The 23,972-nt window shown below is 44.6% G+C and overlaps 1 protein-coding gene across 1 annotated transcript in view; it reads right to left on the reverse strand.

The window, feature by feature from the left end:
• Positions 1 to 11,365, reverse strand: part of DTNBP1 (dystrobrevin binding protein 1) — a 122,206-nt gene extending 110,841 nt beyond the window's left edge. Inside the window, exons 1-3 of the mRNA XM_056521217.1 lie at positions 11,209 to 11,365; positions 1,698 to 1,751; positions 268 to 318 (exon numbers count right to left, since the gene is read on the reverse strand). Coding sequence (XP_056377192.1) covers positions 268 to 318; positions 1,698 to 1,751; positions 11,209 to 11,264 — 161 coding nt within the window. The 5' untranslated portion in view covers positions 11,265 to 11,365. The remainder of the gene's footprint in view (positions 1 to 267; positions 319 to 1,697; positions 1,752 to 11,208) is intronic.
• Positions 11,366 to 23,972: the final 12,607 nt, after the last annotated feature.

Genomic DNA, 23,972 nt, shown 5'->3' on the forward strand with positions numbered 1-23,972 from the left:
GTCAGTTTGTAAAAGCGCATAAGGCGCAAAAATGAGCCAACCGGACCGAACGTTTCACTCCGGCCGGCTCATTGAAATGAATTACATACGGGAGCGCATAGAAAGGCATATGGGAGCGCCAGGTTTTAGCTCCCCCTGCCGTATGCGCTCCCGTATGGGAGAAAACGTAGTGTGGACCCAGCCTAATACAGATTTTATTGTCCACTACATTTTTCTTCGCAGCTTCACAGTCACATCAGAGGGATTAGATATTAGAGAAGGAATTACCTGCTAAGAATTTCCACACCTGCTGGAAACCTGACAGATTGTTCAGTTGGCCTATTAAGATATAATGAGAACAGTCATAGGATGTTACTTCACACATGATCCATACATGTATATACAACTTTATTCTGAGAACTGTGCCAGGCACTAGAGGATCTGCCATGTCCCGTCCAATAATTAGCTCTAACATCTGTCTGTCTGCTGCAAAATAAATGAGATCACAGGCCAATTCTACATAAATTGGTAGGTTAAACGAACCTTAATGTTGCGTATGAGAGTAGTAATAGGAGAAGCTGTGGGGAGACCACAGAAATACACAAGATGCAAAGTAAATGTACCAATCAATTCATTTGAAGCACTCCAGGCTCTTCTCCATATGAACAGTCACTATCATTGTGCCACCCTTTTCATTTCAGCACAGCTGAATCTATGTGTTTCATTATTGTAGCTGAGTCGTGTGATCACCAGACTGACCAACAAAAAATAACACTGTTTGCTGTGTCAAAAGAAGGGGACTGTCCTGGAGCAGCTGACTTCCTGTGAACTAGAGGATGATATCATCACCTGCATCACCCCTGGTTCCTCTGAGACTCCCTCCGCTGCCCACTCAGCTTTATCTGAATACTTCTGTTGTTGCTGTGATCTCTATGGGGTCAGGATACATAGTAGTGATAAACCTCCCATGAGGATGTATTCACATTTTTTACAGTTTTTTTTTTTTGCTGAAATTGTAGAAGAATTTTGCCATTTTTCAAGTTTCTGATTGCACATACTGAAGAATTTTTTACCGCAATTTTGGAAAATAACAGCAAAAACTAAGTCAAAATGCAATAAATGAATACAGCCTGAAGGCTTGGAATCTTCATAAAGCCCCTCAATTGAGAATCTAGGTCAACTTACTTTTGATTACACCAAAACTGCACATAGTGTGACCGCAACCCGCTTATGAGTCTCAGCAGTGTAAGCTGCTGGCATTCAGATCAGCAGATGATCTCAGAGGAACTGCAGTGATGATACTCCACCCCCTCTCTCTCTGCAAAGCCAAAGGCTTCATGGGAGATGTAGGCACTAGGCAGCAAAATTTCAGTGTGAAAATCAATATGGCTGACAACTCAAGCATGGTACATCGGCTTAAAGAGGTATACACACAAGGTATACACACGAACCTCTACACTATTCTGTAATAAAAGCCTATGCTGCACTAGAAACAAAACAAAAATTCCAGAGTCCTTCTTTAACTGAAAATGTTCACACGACCGAAAATCTGCAATTCTGCTCAAATTCCCCCTGCCACTGAATTTCTGCGGAAATTATTATGCAGAATTCTGCAAAAAAAAAATCTGCTTTGTGAACATAGCCTAAGGGTGCTTGTGCATGGTGTAATTAAACCACAGTATATCACAGAGAGAAGATACATTTTTATTTCTTTGTACCTGTGCTGTTTTTTGATCTTCACATCTCTTGATTTATCGCCCAAACTTTTAAATCTGCAAATGAAACAATAAACATTAAACTGTTTTCAATTCCTGTGCAAACAAGAATAGGTACAGAAAAGGCTTACAGCTTCGCTCATGATCTTAGGTTGCTTTAACACTATACTTTTGCTCCGTTTAAAGATCCACTATAAACTTCCATTAGAAAACCCTTAAAGACAGCTGTTACAAAATCCCATTCATGTCTATGGGGTTTTTGAATATCCGTTATCACCCGTTATAGCCCGTCATGAATAACAGACGTTATTTGTGACGGGAGAAAAAACGTCACATACACAAATTTTTCATCCGTCAAAAATAACGGTGGAATAACGGCCATTAAAATTTTAACATTGAAGTCCATGGCAAACGGATGAGCCTTTAATGTCATCCTTTTGCACCCGGTTTAAAATATCCGTTATTACTTCTGAGCATGCTCAAAAGAGGTAACATCAGCAGACTCCTGCAGTGCTGAGGGACTACTACTACTTCCATCATGGAACAGACTCATTTCCATGATGGGAGTAGTAGTTCTCCCAGCTGCGGGAGTCTGCCGGCGGCTGGGGAGGCTACATTAGTGTTTGTACTACTACCCCCATCATGGAATAGAGTCTGTTCCATGTTGAAGGTAGCAGTACAGGGGATAAGGGATTGATCGCACCGGGTCTCACTTCTGAGACCGGATGCAATCAGCAGTTATAAAGCAGGGGAGGGGGCGGTATGCTGCGCTCCCCTGCGATGTACATACTGCTGTATAAACTTTCACCCAGAAGTGAGACCCGGTGCGATCAATCCCTCAGCACCTGTAATACAACCCCCATCATGGAACAGAGTCTGTTCCATGATGGGAGTAGTAGTAGTCCCGGCTACGGGAGTGTGTAGGCAGAGGTGTTAAAACGGCCATAAAATAACGGTACATGACTGATGTTATAACGGATCTTAACAGATGAATATGCCCGTTATTTTGACAGACGTTATTCAGCCGTTAGCACCCGTTATAGCCTTCGTTATTATATATCCATTTTTTTTATTATACAATACAGAAAACGGATGTTCAATAACAGATGAATACTCAGTGTGTCTTTTGAGCTGCCTTTACAGAAATATACTAAAATATATATCAGCATTAGTAGAGGTCACCTGTTCCATTTAAGGTGTACTCCTTAAATGGATTCCGGGTTTATTTTTGCATGATCAATTGTACTTTGTTTTGTCGCTTTTTATTTTACTTTGTCCTAATCAGCAGGCACTTGCTGCATTAAGATGAGCCGGCTCGTCCTGAAGCTAAACTGTCACAGCATGTAAACATGAGAAGGGGACATACTAAACATCATAGTTGGATGCTTGACTGCAATTCTCATAACCATCACTAGATGTCACTACAGTTTTTACACTCATGGTAAATTACAGTATGTTTTTTTCTGTAGTTCTTGATACTATGTTGCAAAAGGAAGCAGCAAATGATTAACCATTTACTTGCTGAAATATTTACAGTTGTATAATGGATTCATAGTAAATTCTATAGAAATAGAAAACTGAGTCAAAACATTTATAGGGCTAGATTATTGATTTTACCTGTTTTGATTATAATCATCTTGGAATATTTATATTTTTTTACATGGGAATTATGGGAGGAATATCATGGTTACACATTTGACCTACTTCTGATAAGAATATGGTTATAAATATTCTTTACATGGGGATTATGGGTGGAAGATCATGGTTACACATGCTAAGTAACACATTTGACCTATTTCTGATAAGAATATGGGTATAATAATTTTTACATTGGGATTATAGGTGGACTATTATGGTTACACATGCCAAGGAAAACATCTGACCTATTTCTGATATGAATATGGCTAAAATATTTTTTACATAGGGATTATGGTTGGAATATCATGGTTATACATGCTAAGGAACACGTTTGACCTATTTCTGATAAGAATATGGGTATAAATATTTTTTACATGGGGATTATGGGAGGAATATCACGGCTACACATGCCAAGAAACACACTTGACCTATTTCTGATATGAATATGGCTAAAAATATTTTGGGAGTAATATCATGGTTACACATGCTAAGGAACACGTTTACCCTGTTTCTGAAAAGAAGACTGCTATAAGTTTTTTTTTTTTAAGGCCGTGACGTCACACGGGGGCGGATTTATGACGTCAAGATACTCCAGCCCCGTAGTCGTAACCCGGCAGACTCTGGGGCTTCAACTACAAATCCCATAATTCCTTGTTTGTAAGTGTGAGGTCACTTTCCTCCCTCCCAAACATCAGCCACCTCACCTATACCTCATCCAGGCATGAAGTAGTCTAGATATCTTCTCGGAATAAGTCTTGAAGAAAATCAAGCTGTAATATATTCCAAAGCTCCTCCTAATCTAACACCAGAACTAAAAAGCTATGAAATGCCTAGAGGAAAGACCTTGTGATTGAAAGATCTGACAAAGGGAACAATGTTGTAGTCATGCCTAAAACTTATTATATTAAAGAAGTCACGAGACAGCTCTTCGACAGTAGCCCTTACTAGAGCCTATATACAGAGCCATCTAAAAATGTGCTGGAAAAAACAAAAAAACATATACAAGTTATATAAAGGGCAGAAGTAGTGTTGCTCCTCATGTACACACACAGGGCTACTTATCCTGAAAAGTCACCTGAAATGACAGGTACACTTTAAAAATGCTGCTAGGACCCAGGTAAGTAGTCTTGAGTGCTGCATCCTTCCCTATATGTGTATAAGGAGAGGCACGTCACTCAGTGCAGGAGGGGAGAAGAACAGCATTTTTAAAGGGGTTTTCCACACACCGGTACAGACATTAGATTATGGACTACACTAACTTTATAGCCCCTGTAGCATAGTCAAGTAAAAGAAAATCCGGGAATATCCCTTTAAGATACAACTTCTCTGAAATGCCCAAGACTATCTGATTAATTTATTGTGTCATGGCATTACACTGCCTGCATTTGTTTTAGGCTTTTTATGATTTTTTTTTTTTTTTGCTGTCTCCTTCAGGTACAACTGTATAACTATAGAGTAGACATCATCAAATCAGCTATTCTAGTAACAGAGTTATTCCAGCAGAAATGATATTGTGGCTAAGGTATCTAAAGTGATGAGACATTTAGAAGGTGAAAATGAGCACTCACAAACAGCAGATTTCTTGTAGATTGACACAGAAATTGACAAGTAATAGTTAAAAAATTTGCACTGTAGGTCAATTTCCGTGCTGTTTTATTTATACAAGAATAGAAAGGTATGAAGCTGAACATAAAATAATCTGCACGGTGTAATACCATTACAGCATAAAATGCTAATCTGCTCATCCATCCAGATTATCCTGTTTACAAAGAGGTCTAATAAATTCTAATGGAAACCTCCTACAGATTCACAGGTCTGTAAGGAGAAGATTCATTCACTTGGCTTCTGTCTATGTGGAGAACTGAATTGCTGCAGATTAGTACAGGTAACAACATGCAGCAGGTTACAGTGGATTAAAGGAGTAGTCCAGTATAACAAAGCTTACTTATTCTCTCTTATAAACGTAGAGCAATATTAGAAAAACTATATAAATATTTGGTATCATTTTAATTGCATTGACCTACAGAAGAAAGATAACCTATCATTTAACCATACAGTGCAGTGCGCAAAAACAAACCCCAATGCTAAAAGTTGGGCTCACCACACCAGCACATCTGAAGCAGGGCCAGTACGCAATGCTTACTGCATTTTTCCCATATTGGCCCATAGTTTATAAGGGGGGGGAGGTCGGTTTAGTCTACGGGCATGATGTTTATTTTATTATTATTATCATCAGCATGGAGTTTTTCATTTCAGATTACTTCTTATATTCACAAATTCAACAAAAAAAATTCTGATAATACAATTTTACAAAATGAATATTTAAAAAAGTGGGCAGGGCAATGCATTTTCGGTTTTTGGCCAAGCAAAGCCTAAATTTTCAGTTTCAGTCCCAAATTTCTCTTTTGGTGCATCACTAGATAAAACTTTAAAAGAACAACTAAAATAAGTAAAAAAAATAAATAAATAAATAAAAATAAAAGTATAAAGAGTAATATTTTAACAAATAAATGGCATATGGTGGAATTTCCATGCTTCCGCTTAGATTCTATTCTGACAAGTTGGCAGTGGATTTTTTTGCAGTCTTGAGGATTCCACATGGAATTTGTGCTGAATTTATTACTTCAATTTGACCCTGCCCTGGAATTCCACAAAAATAATTGATGGGGGTACTCGGCCGAAAAAGATCTTTTCCCTTATCCAAAGTATAGGGCACCCAAGTCATCCGTGCACGGGTGCGAACTCCGCTCTGTCCCGGATGAGTGGTGTGCCCAATTCAGCTGCTATACTAAAGGTATGAGTTCCCGTATATCATACACAGTGCGAGGGTGCTCAATTAGAAATAAATATTAGTAAGCGCTATATGGGACTTGTATATAACTCAGTATATTTTAGTATTGAAGCGTATTTGTATATTATTGCACGAAGGTGCCGCGTGTTTGGTAGTTTATAAAATGATACGTTAAGCAATTATATATCCCCTTAAGGACTGAGCCAATTTGGGCCTTAAGAACTCAGACAATTTAAATTTTATGTTTTCGTTTTTTCCTCCTCGCCTTCAAAAAAAAATCCTAACTTTTATATTTTCATCCACAGACTAGTATGAGGGCTTGTTTTTTGCACAGACAGTTGTCTGTTGTAATGCCATCACTAACTTTACCATAAAATGTATGGCGCAACCAAAAAAATACCATTTGTGTGGGGAAATTAACCCCTTAAGGACGCAGGACGTAAATGTACGTCCTGGTGAGGTGGTACTTAACGCACCAGGACGTACATTTACGTCCTAAGCATAACCGCGGGCATCGGAGCGATGCCCGTGTCATGCGCGGCTGATCCCGGCTGCTGATCGCAGCCAGGGACCCGCCGGCAATGGCCGACGCCCGCGATCTCGCGGGCGTCCGCCATTAACCCCTCAGGTGCCGGGATCAATACAGATCCCGGCATCTGCGGCAGTTCGCGATTAAAATGAACGATCGGATCGCCCGCAGCGCTGCTGCGGGGATCCGATCATTCATAACGCCGCACGGAGGTCCCCTCACCTTCCTCCGTGCGGCTCCCGGCGTCTTCTGCTCTGGTCTGTGATCGAGCAGACCAGAGCAGGAGATGACCGATAATACTGATCTGTTCTATGTCCTATACATAGAACAGATCAGTATTAGCAATCATGGTATTGCTATGAATAGTCCCCTATGGGGACTATTCAAGTGTAAAAAAAAATGTAAAAAAATGTAAAAGTAAAAGTAAAAAAAAAGTGAAAAATCCCCTCCCCCAATAAAAAAGTAAAACGTCCGTTTTTTCCTATTTTACCCCCAAAAAGCGTAAAAAACATTTTTTATAGACATATTTGGTATCGCCGCGTGCGTAAATGTCCGAACTATTAAAATAAAATGTTAATGATCCCGTACGGTGAACGGCGTGAACGAAAAAAAATTAAAAAAGTCCAAAATTCCTACTTTTTTAATACATTTTATTAAAAAAAAAATTATAAAAAATGTATTAAAAGTTTTTTATATGCAAATGTGGTATCAAAAAAAAGTACAGATCATGGTGCAAAAAATGAGCCCCCATACCGCCGCTTATACGGAAAAATAAAAAAGTTATAGGTCATCAAAATAAAGGGATTATAAACGTACTAATTTGGTTAAAAAGTTTGTGATTTTTTTTAAGCACAACAATAATATAAAAGTATATAATAATGGGTATCATTTTAATCGTATTGACCCTCAGAATAAAGAACACACGTCATTTTTACCAGAAATTGTACGGCGTGAAAACAAAACCTTCCAAAATTAGCAAAATTGCGTTTTTCGTTTTTAATTTCCCCACAAAAATAGTGTTTTTTGGTTGCGTCATACATTTTATGATATAATGAGTGATGTCATTACAAAGGACAACTGGTCGCGCAAAAAACAAGCCCTCATACTAGTCTGTGGATGAAAATATAAAAGAGTTATGATTTTTAGAAGGCGAGGAGGAAAAAATGAAAACGTAAAAATTAAATTGTCTGAGTCCTTAAGGCCAAAATGGGCTGAGTCCTTAAGGGGTTAAAAAGAAAACTGCAATTTTGAAAATTTTGGAAGGTTTCGTTTCGTACAATTTACAGTACAAATGACGTGTTCTTTATTCTTTGGGGCAATACGATTAAAATGATACCCATGATAACATACTTTTCTATTACTGTTGCGCATAAAAAAAAAAAATATAGCAAACTTTAACCAAATTACTACATTTAAAATCCCCCTATTTTGAAGACCAATAACTTTTTCATTTTTCTGTATAAGCAGCGGTATGAGGGCTCTTTTTTTTGCGCCGTGATCTGTACTTTTATTGATACCATATTTGCTAATATAAAACTTTTAATACATTTTTTATAATTTTTTTGGTGAATAAAAGGTTATAAAAAAGCAGCTACTTTGGATTTTTTTTTTACGTTTACCGTACGGTATCATAGGGTTGGGCGGTATACCGGTTCATACCGAATACCGATTTTTTTCCCCCCTCACGATATGAATTTTGCCCATAACGCAACACCGGTTGGGCTCCTCCCCCCCTTGAATGAGTGAATTATCCGCCGCAGCATGCTGTCCCCACATCTGGGGACTAATCATATTTGACCCGCGAGCGCTATTCTGCTTCCCCCCCCCCCTCACAATTAATTATCAGCTGCGCTGTCCCCACATCATGTCACCCGCGTGCGCCCCTCTTCTCATCCTCATACGATTTGCGGGTCGCCAGCGTTAGAAATCTGTACTACAAATAACGCTGCAAAAATAAACAAAAACTTTAACTTACCTTCCGATGTGGTCCCTCCGCTGCGGTCCTGGGGATGGGAACGTCACAGAGCCGTCAGCCTATCACCGGCCGCAGCGATGTCCCGCCTCGGCCGCTGATAGGCTGTGCCCACTGTCCTGTAATGAGCATACATGACAGCGTGCTCAGCCTATCACTGGCCGCAGCGACTGTGACTTTCCCGTCCCAAGGAAACTGCAAGAGTACCACAGCGCAGGACAGTGAAGATGGTAGCAGAGCAACGGGGGAACGTAGGCAGGTTTGTTAAAGTTTATTTTCTTTATTTTTGCAGCCTGGGAAACGTTATTTGTAGTACAGATTTCTAGCGCTGGCGGCCCGCAACTCATAGGAGCGCTTGTGGGTGACATAATGTGGGGACAGCGCAGTTGATAATTAACTGTGAGGGGGGGGGGGTGTTGGGAGAGAAGCGGCGCCCAGGTCACATGGGGGGGCGGGGGGGGGTGTAATACCGTGAAACCGCCATCACTTAAAAAAAATACCGTGATACACGTTTTTGCACATACCACCCAGCCCTACGGTATCATTAAAATTTTATTTTAATAGTTCGGATATTTACGCACGCGGCAATACCAAATATGTATATACATTTTTCTCTTTTTTTTTTTTTTTTTTTTTTACACTTTTTGGGGGTGAAAAAGGGAAAATGGGACAATTTACATTTTTATTGGGAAGGGTTTTTTTCACACTTTTTTTTACTTAATAGTCCCCATAGGGCACTATTTCTAGCAACCATTCGATTGCTAATACTGTTCAGTGCTATGCATAGGACATAGCACTGATCAGTATTATCGGTCGTCTTCTGCTATGGTCTGCTCAATCGCAGATCAGAGCAGAAGACCTGTGAAAGGCAGCGGAGGCAGGTGAGGGGACCTCAGTCTGCTGTGCTGGTTGATCGGTTCGCCGCGGCAGCGCTGCGGGCGATCTGATCATCCATTTTAGTGACCGCGATGCTGCAGATGCCGTGATCTGTATTGATCACGCCATCTGAGGGGTTAATGGCGGACATCCGCGCGATCGCGGATGTCCGCCATTACCGGCAGGTCCCTGGCTGCTATCAGCAGCCAGGAACTGCCGCGCATGACTTGAGCATCGCTCCTATGCTCACAGTTATGTATAGGACCTACATGTAAATCCTGGTGCGTTAAGTACCACCTCATACATTTACGTCCTGCGTCGTTAAGGGGATATTGTACACTCTTATATGAATATTATCTGCATATGTACATAAAGATATTGTGGGCAATTTATCAAAACCAGTGCAGAGGGAACGTTGACCAGTTGCCTGTAGCAACCAATCAGATCGCTTCGCTCATTTTTCAGAGGCCTTGTTGAAACAAGTAAGCTGATTGGTTGCTATGGGCAACTGGTCAACTTTTTCTCTGCACAGGTTTTGATGAATCTCCCCCATTATGATTTGAAAAAAGACTGTACCTATATGTACAATGAATAGTAGTGCACGTGGCTCCGGCCCGAATCAGGTGAGATACGATTTTGAAAGGTTTGTAAATGGAAAGCTTGCTGGAAAGAAACAGAGTTCTATGTATTATACAAGTTGCTATTTTCAGTGTCCGTTATATTGTTCTTATATATGTATATTTTCAGACTTGCGGTTTTGATTCGTTTATCATGCGGTAATTGTTCTGAGGCTGCTAGGTACAAAGGAAAGCTTGTGTCCAAAGGGTTTGATAGGTGACCAGAGAACACCCCGGCCGGTGGCGTCTCGATCGGGACTTCCTCAGTCCGCGGATAGTCCGGTGGTGTTGGACTCTAAGTGGTGACGTCAATACGATAGTTGTGGAGGTCCTCAATACTTTCCCGTGCACCTCCACAGATATCGAAGTGATGTCACCACTGCAGACTGAGGAAGTCACGATGGGGGCGTTCTCCAGTCACCTCTCAAACCCTTTGGACACAAGCTTTCCTTTGGACCTAGCAGCCTCAGAACAATTACCACATGATAAACACATCAAAACCGCAAGAATAAAAATATACAAGTCCTGGCCTAATCTCAGACATCAGACCAGGTCCCCATAGCTGCCCATGTGAAACCCACTTATGTCCGGGGCTTCTTATCTATAGCCTCAACGCATGAATATATATTTTGTTTCTTATAAACTACCAAACACGCGCACCTTCTTGCAATAATATACAGGTACGCTTCAATACCAAAATATACTGAGTTATATACAATATGGGACTTACTAATTTTACTTCAAAATAAAAAAAAAACACAACAGGGAAATAAAACACACAAAACACACACAAACACACACAAACACACACAAACACACACAACAGGAAAATAGAAAACAGTAAAAACATAAAAACAAAACAACCCAAGTACAAAGTATGTAGAACACAGATTCCACTGGACAGCAGGGGGCATTTACATTTTTGGAGGGTTTTGTTCTTATAAACTTGTGGTTCCCTAGAACAGCCCGGGCTCCTGCACTGACACCACAGTACAACCCGTGACCTCCGGACAGCAGTGTCATCCATCCCCCGGTCCCGAGATGCACCGGGCGCCAGTGACAGCCGCCTCAGCCTCCGGTTCACACATTACCCGCTGGTCAGGTCCTGCTGCACTGTGAGCAGCCGCTCCCTCAGGTTCTCAAACATCGTGCAGCAGCGACAGGGGACGTGCGCCAACTACGCGACCACCGCACCATCCAGCGCCGATACCTCATAGCGTCATGGTCACAAGGAGAGGGCGGGGCCGGAACAGCCGCTCGCCACGCCCACCCTGCGCTTGCTGTTTTCATTTTGAGAGATGTAGTTGCCGCGCTAGGGACGCTAGAGGACAGCAGAACCCGTGGAAAGGTGTTATAAATATGATCGTTTTTGATGCCCCTGCTCCTCAGTAGTCCTGTTTAGTGAGATTCCCAAAAGTTGTAATAAATCACTATTATTCCAATGCTTCCTAACCAGGGTGCCTCCAGCTGTTGCAAAACTACAACTCTCAGCATGCCCATACAGCCTTGGGTGCCTTCAGCCTTTGAAAACTACAACTCCCAGCATGCCAATACAGCCTTGGGTGCCTTCAGCCTTTGAAAACCACAACTCCCAGCATGCCCAGACAGCCTTGGGTGCCTTCAACCTTTGAAAACTACAACTCCCAGCATGCCCAAACAGCCTTGGGTGCCTTTAGATGTTGAAAAATTACAACTCCCAGCATGCCCATACAGCCTTGGGTGCCTTCAGCCTTTGAAAACTACAACTCCCAGCATGCCCAGACAGGCTTGGGTGCCTTCAGCCTTTGAAAATTACAACTCCCAGCATGCCCAGACAGGCTTGGGTGCCTTCAGCCTTTGAAAAATACAACTCCCAGCATGCCCAGACAGCCTTGGGTGCCTTCAGCCTTTGAAAACTACAACTCCCAGCATGCACAGACAGCCTTGGGTGCCTTAGCTGTTGCAAAATTACAACTCCCAGCATGCCCAGACAGCCTTGGGTGCCTTCAGCCTTTGAAAGCTACAACTCTCAGCATGCCCATACAGCCTTGGGTGCCTTCAGCCTTTGAAAACTACAACTCCCAGCATGCCCATACAGCCTTGGGTGCCTTCAGCCTTTGAAAACCACAACTCCCAGCATGCCCAGACAGCCTTGGGTGCCTTCAACCTTTGAAAACTACAACTCCCAGCATGCCCAGACAGCCTTGGGTGCCTTTAGCTGTTGAAAAATTACAACTCCCAGCATGCCCAGACAGCCTTGGGTGCCTTCAGCCTTTGAAAGCTACAACTCTCAGCATGCCCATACAGCCTTGGGTGCCTTCAGCCTTTGAAAACTACAACTCACAGCATGCCCATACAGCCTTGGGTGCCTTCAGCCTTTTAAAACCACAACTCCCAGCATGCCCAGACAGCCTTGGGTGCCTTCAACCTTTGAAAACTACAACTCCCAGCATGCCCAGACAGGCTTGGGTGCCTTTAGCTGTTGAAAAATTACAACTCCCAGCATGCCCATACAGCCTTGGGTGCCTTCAGCCTTTGAAAACTACAACTCCCAGCATGCCCAGACAGGCTTGGGTGCCTTCAGCCTTTGAAAACTACAACTCCCAGCATGCCCAGACAGGCTTGGGTGCCTTCAGCCTTTGAAAAATACAACTCCCAGCATGCCCAGACAGCCTTGGGTGCCTTCAACCTTTGAAAACTACAACTCCCAGCATGCCCAGACAGGCTTGGGTGCCTTTAGCTGTTGAAAAATTACAACTCCCAGCATGCCCATACAGCCTTGGGTGCCTTCAGCCTTTGAAAACTACAACTCCCAGCATGCCCAGACAGGCTTGGGTGCCTTCAGCCTTTGAAAACTACAACTCCCAGCATGCCCAGACAGGCTTGGGTGCCTTCAGCCTTTGAAAAATACAACTCCCAGCATGCCCAGACAGCCTTGGGTGCCTTCATCCTTTGAAAACTACAACTCCCAGCATGCCCAGACAGCCTTAGGTGCCTTCAGCCTTTTAAAACTACAACTCTCAACATGCCCAGACAGCCATGGGTGCCTTTAGCTGTTGAAAAATTACAACTCCCAGCATGCCCATACAGCCTTGGGTGCCTTCAGCCTTTGAAAACTACAACTCCCAGCATGCCCAGACAGCCTTGGGTGCCTTCAGCCTTTGAAAATTACAACTCCCAGCATGCCCAGACAGCCCTGGGTGCCTTAAGCCTTTGAAAGCTACAACTCTCAGCATGCACAGACAGCCTTGGGTGCCTTAAGCCTTTGAAAGCTACAACTCTCAGCATGCACAGACAGCCTTGGGTGCCTTTAGCTGTTGCAAAATTACAACTCCCAGCATGCCCAGACAGCCTTGGGTGCCTTTAGCTGTTGCAAAATTACAACTCCCAGCATGCCCATACAGCCTTGGGTGCCTTCAGCCTTTGAAAACTTCAACTCCCAGCATGCCCATACAGCCTTGGGTGCCTTCAGCCTTTGAAAACTACAACTCCCAGCATGCCCAGACAGCCTTGGGTGCCTTCAGCCTTTGAAAATTACAACTCCCAGCATGCCCAGACAGCCTTGGGTGCCTTAAGCCTTTGAAAGCTACAACTCTCAGCATGCACAGACAGCCTGGGGTGCCTTAGCTGTTGCAAAATTACAACTCCCAGCATGCCCAGACAGCCTTGGGTGCCTTCAGCCTTTGAAAGCTACAACTCTCAGCATGCCCATACAGCCTTGGGTGCCTTCAGCCTTTGAAAACTACAACTCCCAGCATGCCCATACAGCCTTGGGTGCCTTCAGCCTTTGAAAACCACAACTCCCAGCATGCCCAGACAGCCTTGGGTGCCTTCAGCCTTTTAAAACTACAACTCTCAACATGCCCAGACAGCCTTGGGTGCCTTTAGCTGTTGAAAAATTACAACTCCCAGCATGCCCATACAGCCTTGGGTGCCTTCAGCCTTTGAAAACTACAACTCCCAGCATGCCCAGACAGCCTTGGGTGCCTTCAGCCTTTGAAAATTACAACTCCCAGCATGCCCAGACAGCCCTGGGTGCCTTAAGCCTTTGAAAGCTACAACTCTCAGCATGCACAGACAGCCTTGGGTGCCTTAAGCCTTTGAAAGCTACAACTCTCAGCATGCACAGACAGCCTTGGGTGCCTTTAGCTGTTGCAAAATTACAACTCCCAGCATGCCCAGACAGCCTTGGGTGCCTTTAGCTGTTTCAAAATTACAACTCCCAGCATGCCCAGACAGCCTTGGGTGCCTTCAGCCTTTGAAAGCTACAACTCTCAGCATGCCCATACAGCCTTGGGTGCCTTCAGCCTTTGAAAACTACAACTCCCAGCATGCCCATACAGCCTTGGGTGCCTTCAGCCTTTGAAAAACACAACTCCCAGCAAGCCCAGACAGCCTTGGGTGCCTTCAGCCTTTTAAAACTACAACTCTCAACATGCCCAGACAGCCTTGGGTGCCTTTAGCTGTTGAAAAATTACAACTCCCAGCATGCCCATACAGCCTTGGGTGCCTTCAGCCTTTGAAAACTACAACTCCCAGCATGCCCAGACAGCCTTGGGTGCCTTCAGCCTTTGAAAATTACAACTCCCAGCATGCCCAGACAGCCTTGGGTGCCTTAAGCCTTTGAAAGCTACAACTCTCAGCATGCACAGACAGCCTTGGGTGCCTTTAGCTGTTGCAAAATTACAACTCCCAGCATGCCCATACAGCCTTGGGTGCCTTCAGCCTTTGAAAACTTCAACTCCCAGCATGCCCGGACAGCCAAAGGCTGTCCGGGCATGCTGGGAGTTGTAGTTTTGCAACAGCTGGAGGCACCCTGATTAGGAAACACTGACTTATTCACATAAACAACATCAAATCACAGCCTGTCAGTGCTTAGACCATACATCCACTGCATCAAATTGATCTGCATGGCTGTCATCACAGAAGGAGCTCTCTTCTAAAAAGGATGCACAGGAAAGCTTGCAAATAGCTTTCTGAAGACTAAGGACATAAATTACTGGCACCATGTCCTGTGGTCTGATGAGACTAGGGTTTCCTTCCAGATGGTATTTTACTGGCACAGCATTACGGTGTCCATTTTAGGACATCAGGACATCAGCTGTAACACCATCCAGCATCAGGTAAAACAGTGTCCCGCCTCCTCCCTTGGACCAATCTCAGCCGCAACTCCCTCCTCCGTCATCTGAAACTCCGTCAGCCGAAACTCCGTCATCCCTCAGACAAAAAACCTTCCTGTCGGCTCTCTGCTCTATGTGTTCTTCTGTACATGCTATTCAGTGTCGGCTCTGATATACAGACTCTGTAGGATTTATCAAAGCTGTTTATTCCCCGCATCAATATAGACCAATCTACAGAGCGTAAGGCCGGCTCTTGATAAATTCTGTGCACGGACTTCGGGATCTACGGTTTAGACTGTATTTAAACCTGCTCCAGCATGGTCTGACATTTCAGCGTACTTTTGCACAATGCAAATTTTCGTCGAAAAGTCACTATTGATAAATTCAACACCAAAGCATCTTTCTGTCTAAAATAGACTAGAATGCATCATGGACTAAAAATCCTCTAAAGAAAAGTCGAGAAAAAGTCGCACATATTTAGACTGTGACTTTCTGTGCAACAATTTTATATGGGAAAAAACAGTCTTTGATAAGTCTCCCCCGTAGTGTCTGTAGTACACGTGCAAGTTTCACAGTTTCAACTCTGCTATACATGCTGTGCAGCGTCAGCTCTGCTATGTGGCAGGAAGTTTCGTCTAAGGGGGAGAATCGTCTTAGGGATGATGGCGTTTTGGATTAGGGAGTTTCGCCTGACAGGGGACAGAGTTATAGCTGAAGAGTGACGACAATTGGTCCGAGGCAGGAGGCGGGACGGAGTTAGGACTGACGATGTCGCCGGTATTTTAATGCCTCTGTCGGTAATTTTGTAGAGAAAATATGCAAAAGCAAAAATTTTTTAGAAAACAGACCCTGGCCACTGTGGACAGAATTAAATGATGCGCCCTTAGCCCCACTACCCTGGCCCTGCAAAAGAGGATGACTAGGGTGGGGGCGGGGGGTTTGAATTGGAATGGTGATGGCACAAGGAAATCAGTGCCCCACTACCCTGGCCCTGCGAAAGAGTATGAGAGTATGGCACGGAAAGGGGGGGGGGGGGGGGATCAGTTGGAATGGTTATGATATGGGGTTCAGAGGGGGGGGGGTCAGTTGAAATGAGTAAAAGAGTATGGCACGGGGCAATCAACTGGAATGATTATGGTACAGGGGGATCAGTGGGGGGATTAATGTGATGTCACGCATATATAATTAATTATGCAAATTAGAATGGCAGGTATTTTTGGGCAAGAAAGATGGCAACCCTACATGAGACCAAGAGAAATGTAGTTTTTTTTTAAAAGGTGTCAAGTGTGGCAGTAACCAGGTGGGGAGTACAAAGACAAGTGTTTATTGCCTACAGCCAAGCATGGTGGTGAGAATATCATGGTCTGGGGATGCATGAGTGCTTCTGGTACTGGGGGCTACAGTTCATTGAGGAAACCATGAATGCCAACATGTACTGTGACATACTGAAGCAGAACATGATGCCCTGCCTTCAGAGACTGGGCCGCAGGACAGTGGGGGGCATTTAATAAGATGTGTATGTGATTTAGTTAATATTTTTAGTTCTTTTTTTTTTTTTGCTTATTTTTTTTTGCTTGACTCCGACAAATTTATTACATGGTCACAGGGCATGTGATAAATTTTGTGGAGGATACACATTTTCTGAAATTTCACTCTTCACATACACCGAGAAGCTACGCTAGGTCTGGGCTGGTGTAGAATTGCACCTTATTGGGGGGGTTTTGCAACTTTTTAGCGAAAGTCGCAGTTGATAAATTCATTACCACTGCACAAGACTAACCCTTAACATCTGGCCTGTACTCTCTTTAAAAAAAAAAGGTGTAAATCGAAAAGGCGCAAAAAATAGCCTGAGACGCAGCACTGCGCCTAAATAGAGACAAATCTACACACAAAAACAGCTCTAAAGAAAATGATAAATGCCACCCAAGTATTCCTACATTATAACGAACCCAAACACATCTCCAAGATGATTGCTGCCTTGCTGAAGAAGCTGAGGGTAAAGGTGATGAACTGGTTAAGCATATCCGGCTTAGGCTGGGTTCACACTACGTTTTGTCCCATACGGGAGCGCATACGGCAGGGGGGAGCTAAAAGCTCGCGCTCCCGTATGTCACCGTATGCGCTCCCGTATGTCATTCATTTCAATGAGCCGACCGGAGTGAAACGTTCGGTCCGGTCGGCTCATTTTTGCGCCGTATGCGCTTTTACCACCGGACCTAAAACTGTGGTCAACCACGGTTTTAGGTCCGGTTGTAAAAGCGCATGCGGCGCAAAAATGAGCCGACTGGACCGAACGTTTCACTCCGGTCGGCTCATTGAAATGAATGACATACGGGAGCGCATACGGTGACATACGGGAGCGCAAGCTTTTAGCTCCCCCCTGCCGTATGCGCTCCCGTATGGGACAAAACGTAGTGTGAACCCAGCCTTAACTGGATGAAAATTGCCACAATTGATGCACCAACTGATGCCAAAAGTGCATCAGTTGTGCATCATCCGCCGTCCATTGTTTGTGATCGCTGGATGGGAGAACGCAGCAAGATTACTCTGTCTGAGCCGGTCCGGCGAGTCCAATCATCCAGCGTCTAAACTGAGATGCCGGATGATTGTGAACAGTCCCATTCAAATGGGATCGGTTCTGGCTTCATGTTCCTTCTGGCAAAGCTTTTACAGCGCCGGAGGGAACTGACAACTGATGCCGGACATATGTAAAGGCGGTCTTAGACATTAAAGGCCGTGTTGAGGTATTTTTAGAGGACACAACATTAAACACTGTTATACAGGCTGTACCCTCACTACTCTACATTGTTGCAGAGCGTCTTTACTTTAGTGTTGTCACATGAAAAGGTGTAGTAAAATATTTTCAAAAAATGTGAGGGTATACTCATTTAGGTGAGATACTGTTTATTCTGCAAACCTTTAGTATCTCAGCCACCTGACAGCTCTCTGGTGAGAAGCAGCTGGAATTGCTGAGGGATGTACTCAGCTACGTGAGTGGTCCCTCAAGTTACAATATTAATTGGTTCCAGGACGACCATTGTATGTTGAAACCATTGTATGTTGAGACCAGAACTCTATGGAAACCTGGTAATTGGTTCTAAAGGCACCAAAATGTCATCCAAAAAATAGGAAAAAGTGAGGATTAAAGAAAAATAAGTAGATAACTAATATAGATAAAGCTAGTCCTTACATATAAAGGTAAGAAAGAGCTGCTGGGATCTGTAATCACTGTTTATGTCAGTGTTTCCCAAGCAGGGAGCCTCCAGCTGTTGCAAAACTACAACTCCCAGCATGCCCGGACAGCCAAAGGCTGTCCGGGCATGCTGGGAGTTGTAGTTTTGCAACAGCTGGGGCCACCCTGCTTTGGAAACACTGGTCTATGTAGAGGACAGGGTCCTGTAAGTAAAAAAGTAACGGAGTCGCCCTCACCTGGTGTCCAAAGGAGCAGCTAACCCTGGTACAGGTAAAGTGTACAGAACATGTAAAACCACTCTGCACTGTATGGGGCGCTACCAGACACCAGTCAGTGCATACGCTTCAGTAATACAGGGGTTTTTCCAGTGAATGCCCATTTTGATTGGTCGGTTCTTCCGGCCATTGACACGTTTCACAGATCTGGACTGTCTGTACATTGTATGTTGAGTCTGGTTTCAACTTACGATGGTCCAGAAAAGACCATTGTATGTTGAAACTATTGTATGTTGAGGCCATTGTAAGTTGAGAGATCACTGTATATACATATATCTACCTATCTGTATAAATATATATATATATATATATATATATATATATAGTGTTCTTCAGGGTGGTACTGGAGAATCGTGTATATTGCTTAAATGTCTTGCACTGACGATACTGCTGAAAAGTCATTGGTCACATGTCAGCTCCTGACCAATAATTTCAGGAGAAATTCCCTGCTCCCACCTCTTCTCCTGGAGAAATGGGAGGACCTAAACCTGTTCTAGTGGTATACCACGGCTTTAGGTCCGGTTAGAGAACTGTATACGGGGCAAAAATGAGCCGACCGGTGGGCCATTGAAATGAATGAGGTTCGGGCTGGATCCGGCTGGGATCCGGGAGCTGCCGGTTTCGCTCCTCCCAACCGGATCCAGCACCCGTACACTACAAACGTAGTGTGAACCGGCCCTTACACAGGCACATACATCTGCAGTAGTGCTGCTCGCGAATATTCGCAATTCAAATTTTATTCGCGAATATCGCATATTCGGGAATTTGCGAATATCAGCGAATATAGCACTATATATTCGAAAATACAAATATTTGCTTTTTTTTTTTTTTCCACAGTACACATCACTGGGATCATTCCTCTCTGCTTCCAGCTTGTGTGGTCTAAATAAGGCTCTAATACTACTGTGTGAGACCGCTGGGGGAATATTCGCGAATATTGATCCCTCCCTTCTGCTGCTTCTATCAAGTAACACTGGTATGTTCATACATTTTCACATATGCGAATTTTCGCATATGCGAAAAAAAACGTGAATATGCGAATTTAGCGAATATATGACGAATATTCGTCCATATATTTGCAAAATATCGCGAATTTGAATATGGCCTATGCCGCTCAACACTAATCTGCAGGAGACATTTCAGGATTCTTAAGATGTCAGTACAGAAGTCAGTACTAAAGGGACAGTGACTAAATTTGTTGGAATATCACAGCTGAAAATGTAAGTAAAACATTTTCATGATTTTGTTATAACTTACCCGAATGAACACCACTTATGACATCACAGCAGGTTACCTGACTGAAACACTCTTGTGATGTCACGGCAGCTTACCAGAGTGAAGGTCACTTCTGATGTTATAACAGCTTAACTGAGGAAAACCCACTTGTGAAGACACAGCAGTTTACCTGAATCAGTGTATTTCAACCAGGTTGCCTCCAGCAGTTGCAAAACTGCTGGGAGTTGTAGTTTTCAAAGGCTGAAGTCACCCAAGGCTGTCTGGGCATGCTGGGAGTTGTAGTTTGCAACAGCTGGAGACACCCTGGTTGGAATACGCTGACATGAATGAACGATAGCATAAAAGGGATGTAATTGCAGCTTTGTAGAGGGAAACTCAGTTGTAAAGATACAGCAGCTTGTCTGTAGGAATTTCACTTGTGATGTCACAGTAGCTTCCTTACGTGAAGCTTACTATATATATATATATATATACACTGCTCAAAAAAAAATTAAGGGAACACTAAGATAACACATCCTAGATCTGAACAAATGTACTAATCATATGAAATACTTCTTTCTTCACATAGTTGAATGTGCTGACAACAAAATCACACAAAAATTATCAATGAAAATCAAATTTATCAACCCATGGAGGTCTGGATATGGAGTCACACTCAAAATCAAAATGGAAAACCACACTACAGGCTGATCCAACTTTCATGTAATGTCCTTAAAACAAGTCAAAATGAGGCTCAGTAGTGTGTGTGGCCTCCACGTGCCCCTATGCCCTTTCCAGTCTCCTGAGGGATGTCCTCCCAGACCTGGACTAAAGCCTCCGCCAACTCCTGGACAGTCTGTGGACAGTCTGTTGGTGGATGGAGCGAGACATGATGTCCCAGATGTGCTCAATCTGATTCAGCTCTGGGCAACGGGCGGGCCAGTCCATAGCATCAATGCCTTCTTCTTGCAGGAACTGCTGACACACTCCAGCCACATGAGGTCTAGCATTGTCTTGCATTTGGAGGAACCCAGGGCCAACCGCACCCGCATGTGGTCTCACAAGGGGTCTGAGGATCTCATCTCAGTACCTAATGGCAGTCAGGCTACCTCTGGCAAGCACATGGAGGGCTGTGCGGCCCCCCCAAAGAAATGCCACCCCACACCATTACTGACCCACTGCCAAACCGGTCATGCTGGAGGATGTTGCAGGCAACAGAACATTCTCCACGGCATCTCCAGACTCTGTCACGTCTGTCACATGTGCTCAGTGTGAACCTGCTTTCATCTGTGAAGAGAACAGGGTGCCAGTAGTGAATTTGCCAATCTTGGTGTTCCCTGGCAAATGTCAAATGTCCTGCATGGTGTTGGGCTGTAAGCACAAGGCGGAGGTAGAGGTCTTGCTGTTGGGTTGTTGCCTTCCTACGGCCTCCTCCACGTCTCCTGATGTACTGGCCTGTCTCCTGGTAGTGCCTCCATGCTCTAGACACTATGCTGACAGACACAGAAAACCATCTTGCCACAGCTTGCATTGATGTGCCATCCTGGATGAGCTGCAGTACCTGAGCCACTTGTGTGGGTTGTAGACTCCGTCTAATGCTACCACTAAAGTGAAAGCACCGCCAGCATTCAAAAGTGACCAAAACATCAGCCAGGAAGCATAAGAACTGAGAAGTGGTCTGGGGTCACCACCTGCAGAACCACTCCTTTAATGGGGGTGGCTTGCTAATTGCCTATAATTTCCACCTGTTGTCTGTTCCATTTGCACAACAGCATGTAAAATTGATTGTCAATCAGTGTTGCTTCCTGAGTTGCTTCCTGAGTCTCATTTCACAGAAGTGTGATTGACTTGGAGTTACATTGTGTTGTTTAACCCCTTAAGGACGCCGGGCGTATCCATATGCCCCCTTTCAAAGTCCTTAACCTGTTGGGGACCACGGGCGTATGGATACTTAAAGCATACCTATCATAGTGCAAAAAAAAGAAAAAAAGTGATATGTTACTCAGGACCCAATCCTGATCATGTGCATATAATTTTTATGTGTCTCAGACCTATATATCCAGAGATATAAGCATTTATCTGCTGGTGAGTTACTTTTTCATTGTGCAGGCTGGAGGGGGCGTGTCTGTCTCTCTCCCTCACAGGAGCAAGCCTGGGCAGTCAGCCAATCAGTACTCTCTACTCTGTAACCCTTTCCTCTCTGGTTTCATGCTGTACATGTTACACAGAGGAAGATGCTTGGAGCTTGCCTGCAGTAATCAGAAGATATTATGGTGAATTCATCACAGGATACAATGTATAAATATAAGAATAGATCTTTATAAAATTAGTGCAAGGATTTTCTAGATAAAAGTACAGCATTTTTATGAATACATGTTCTATCTGTTTATCTACTCCTAGTAAAGCTGGATGCTAATCAGCATAGCTGTCACTATGTGTGTCATTCATCTTTCACAGACTCCTGAATGTCTGATCAACTTCTTTGTCATTCAGGAGTCCGAGAAAGCTTTGACTATTTCAGCATGCTGGGAGTTGTAGTTTAGTAACAACTGAAGCTGCAGTGTTTGTAAATAACTGTGTTAGAGCAGTGTTGCCTCCAGCTGTTGTAAAACTACAGCTCCCAGCTGTCACGATGCCGGCTGGCAGGAGGTGGATCCTCTGTGCCAGAGAGGGATTGGCGTGGACCGTGCTAGTGGACCGGTTCTAAGTTACTACTGGTGTTCACCAGAGCCCGCCGCAAAGCGGGATGGTCTTGCTGCGGCGATAGTAACCAGGTCGTATCCACTAGCAACGGCTCAACCTCTCTGACTGCTGAAGATAGGCGCGGTACAAGGGAGTAGACAAAAGCAAGGTCGGACGTAGCAGAAGGTCGGGGCAGGCAGCAAGGATCGTAGTCAGGGGCAACGGCAGGAGGTCTGGAACACAGGCTAAGAACACACAAGGGAACGCTTTCACTAGGCACAAGGGCAACAAGATCCGGCGAGGGAGTGCAGGGGAAGTGAGGTATACATAGGGAGTGCACAGGTGAAGACACTAATTGGAACCACTGCGCCAATCAGTGGCGCAGTGGCCCTTTAAATCGCAGAGACCCGGCGCGCGCGCGCCCTAGGGAGCGGGGCCGCGCGCGCCGGGACAGGACCGAGGGAGAGCGAGTCAGGTACGGAAGCCGGGGTGCGCATCGCGAGCGGGCGCCACCCGCATCGCGAATCGCATCCCGGCTGGGGGCGGTATCGCAGCGCACCCGGTCAGTGGATCTGACCGAGGCGCTGCCGTAGCGAGGATGTTGCGAGCGCTCCGGGGAGGAGCGGGGACCCGGAGCGCTCGGCGTAACACCAGCATGTCCACACATCCTTTATCTGTAGTTTTGCATACACAATAGAAATCTCCTATACTGGATAGAGGTATGCTTTACGGCCGGTATCCAGTATGCTGTAAAATCTAGACTAGTCTGTCTGGCTAAAAGACAGGCGACCCCTAGTGGTGGCTATTTTGAGCTTGAATTTCAGGTGAATTTTTTTTTTTTTTTAACAGGTGTATATTGTGAAATGTCATATTATAATGAGTCCTGCAATATGAAAAGTTTTTAACAATGACAGTGCCTCTTTAAGGACCAAGGGCGTAAAATCATTCAGCAGACATCCCTTGCAAAAGCCTGGGCGAGGGGGGGTCCTGAGACCAATTCATATCGGCGATTTGTGGCTATTCCGGGCTGATTGGGTCTCTGATCAGAGACAGCCCGATCATCCTAAAGGATAGGAGCAAGGTGGCAGGGTGCAACCTCCTCCTATCCCCTGCGATTGGCCGATGCGGCCAATGGGCGAATGGCAGGGCGAGGGCGGGGGCGTTCATTTCCCACGCTCTGCCCGCCCCTGGATGTCGGGGCAGAGCGGGGGAGGATGGGGGCGATGTGTGGGGCCTTTGCTGGGACCACTGGCGCCAGTTACCTGGGCTCACACGGCGACAGGGGACCAGGGACCGGCTGCTGACAGGAGGCGCAGGCAAGTGGAGGCGGCGGCGGTTTCCCAGATACAGCTGTGAAGATCGCCGTAAAGTGATCTTCACTGCTGTATCTA

This window comes from Hyla sarda, chromosome 5 (genome assembly GCF_029499605.1).
Source record: "Hyla sarda isolate aHylSar1 chromosome 5, aHylSar1.hap1, whole genome shotgun sequence".
Taxonomy (NCBI): Eukaryota; Metazoa; Chordata; class Amphibia; order Anura; family Hylidae; genus Hyla; species Hyla sarda.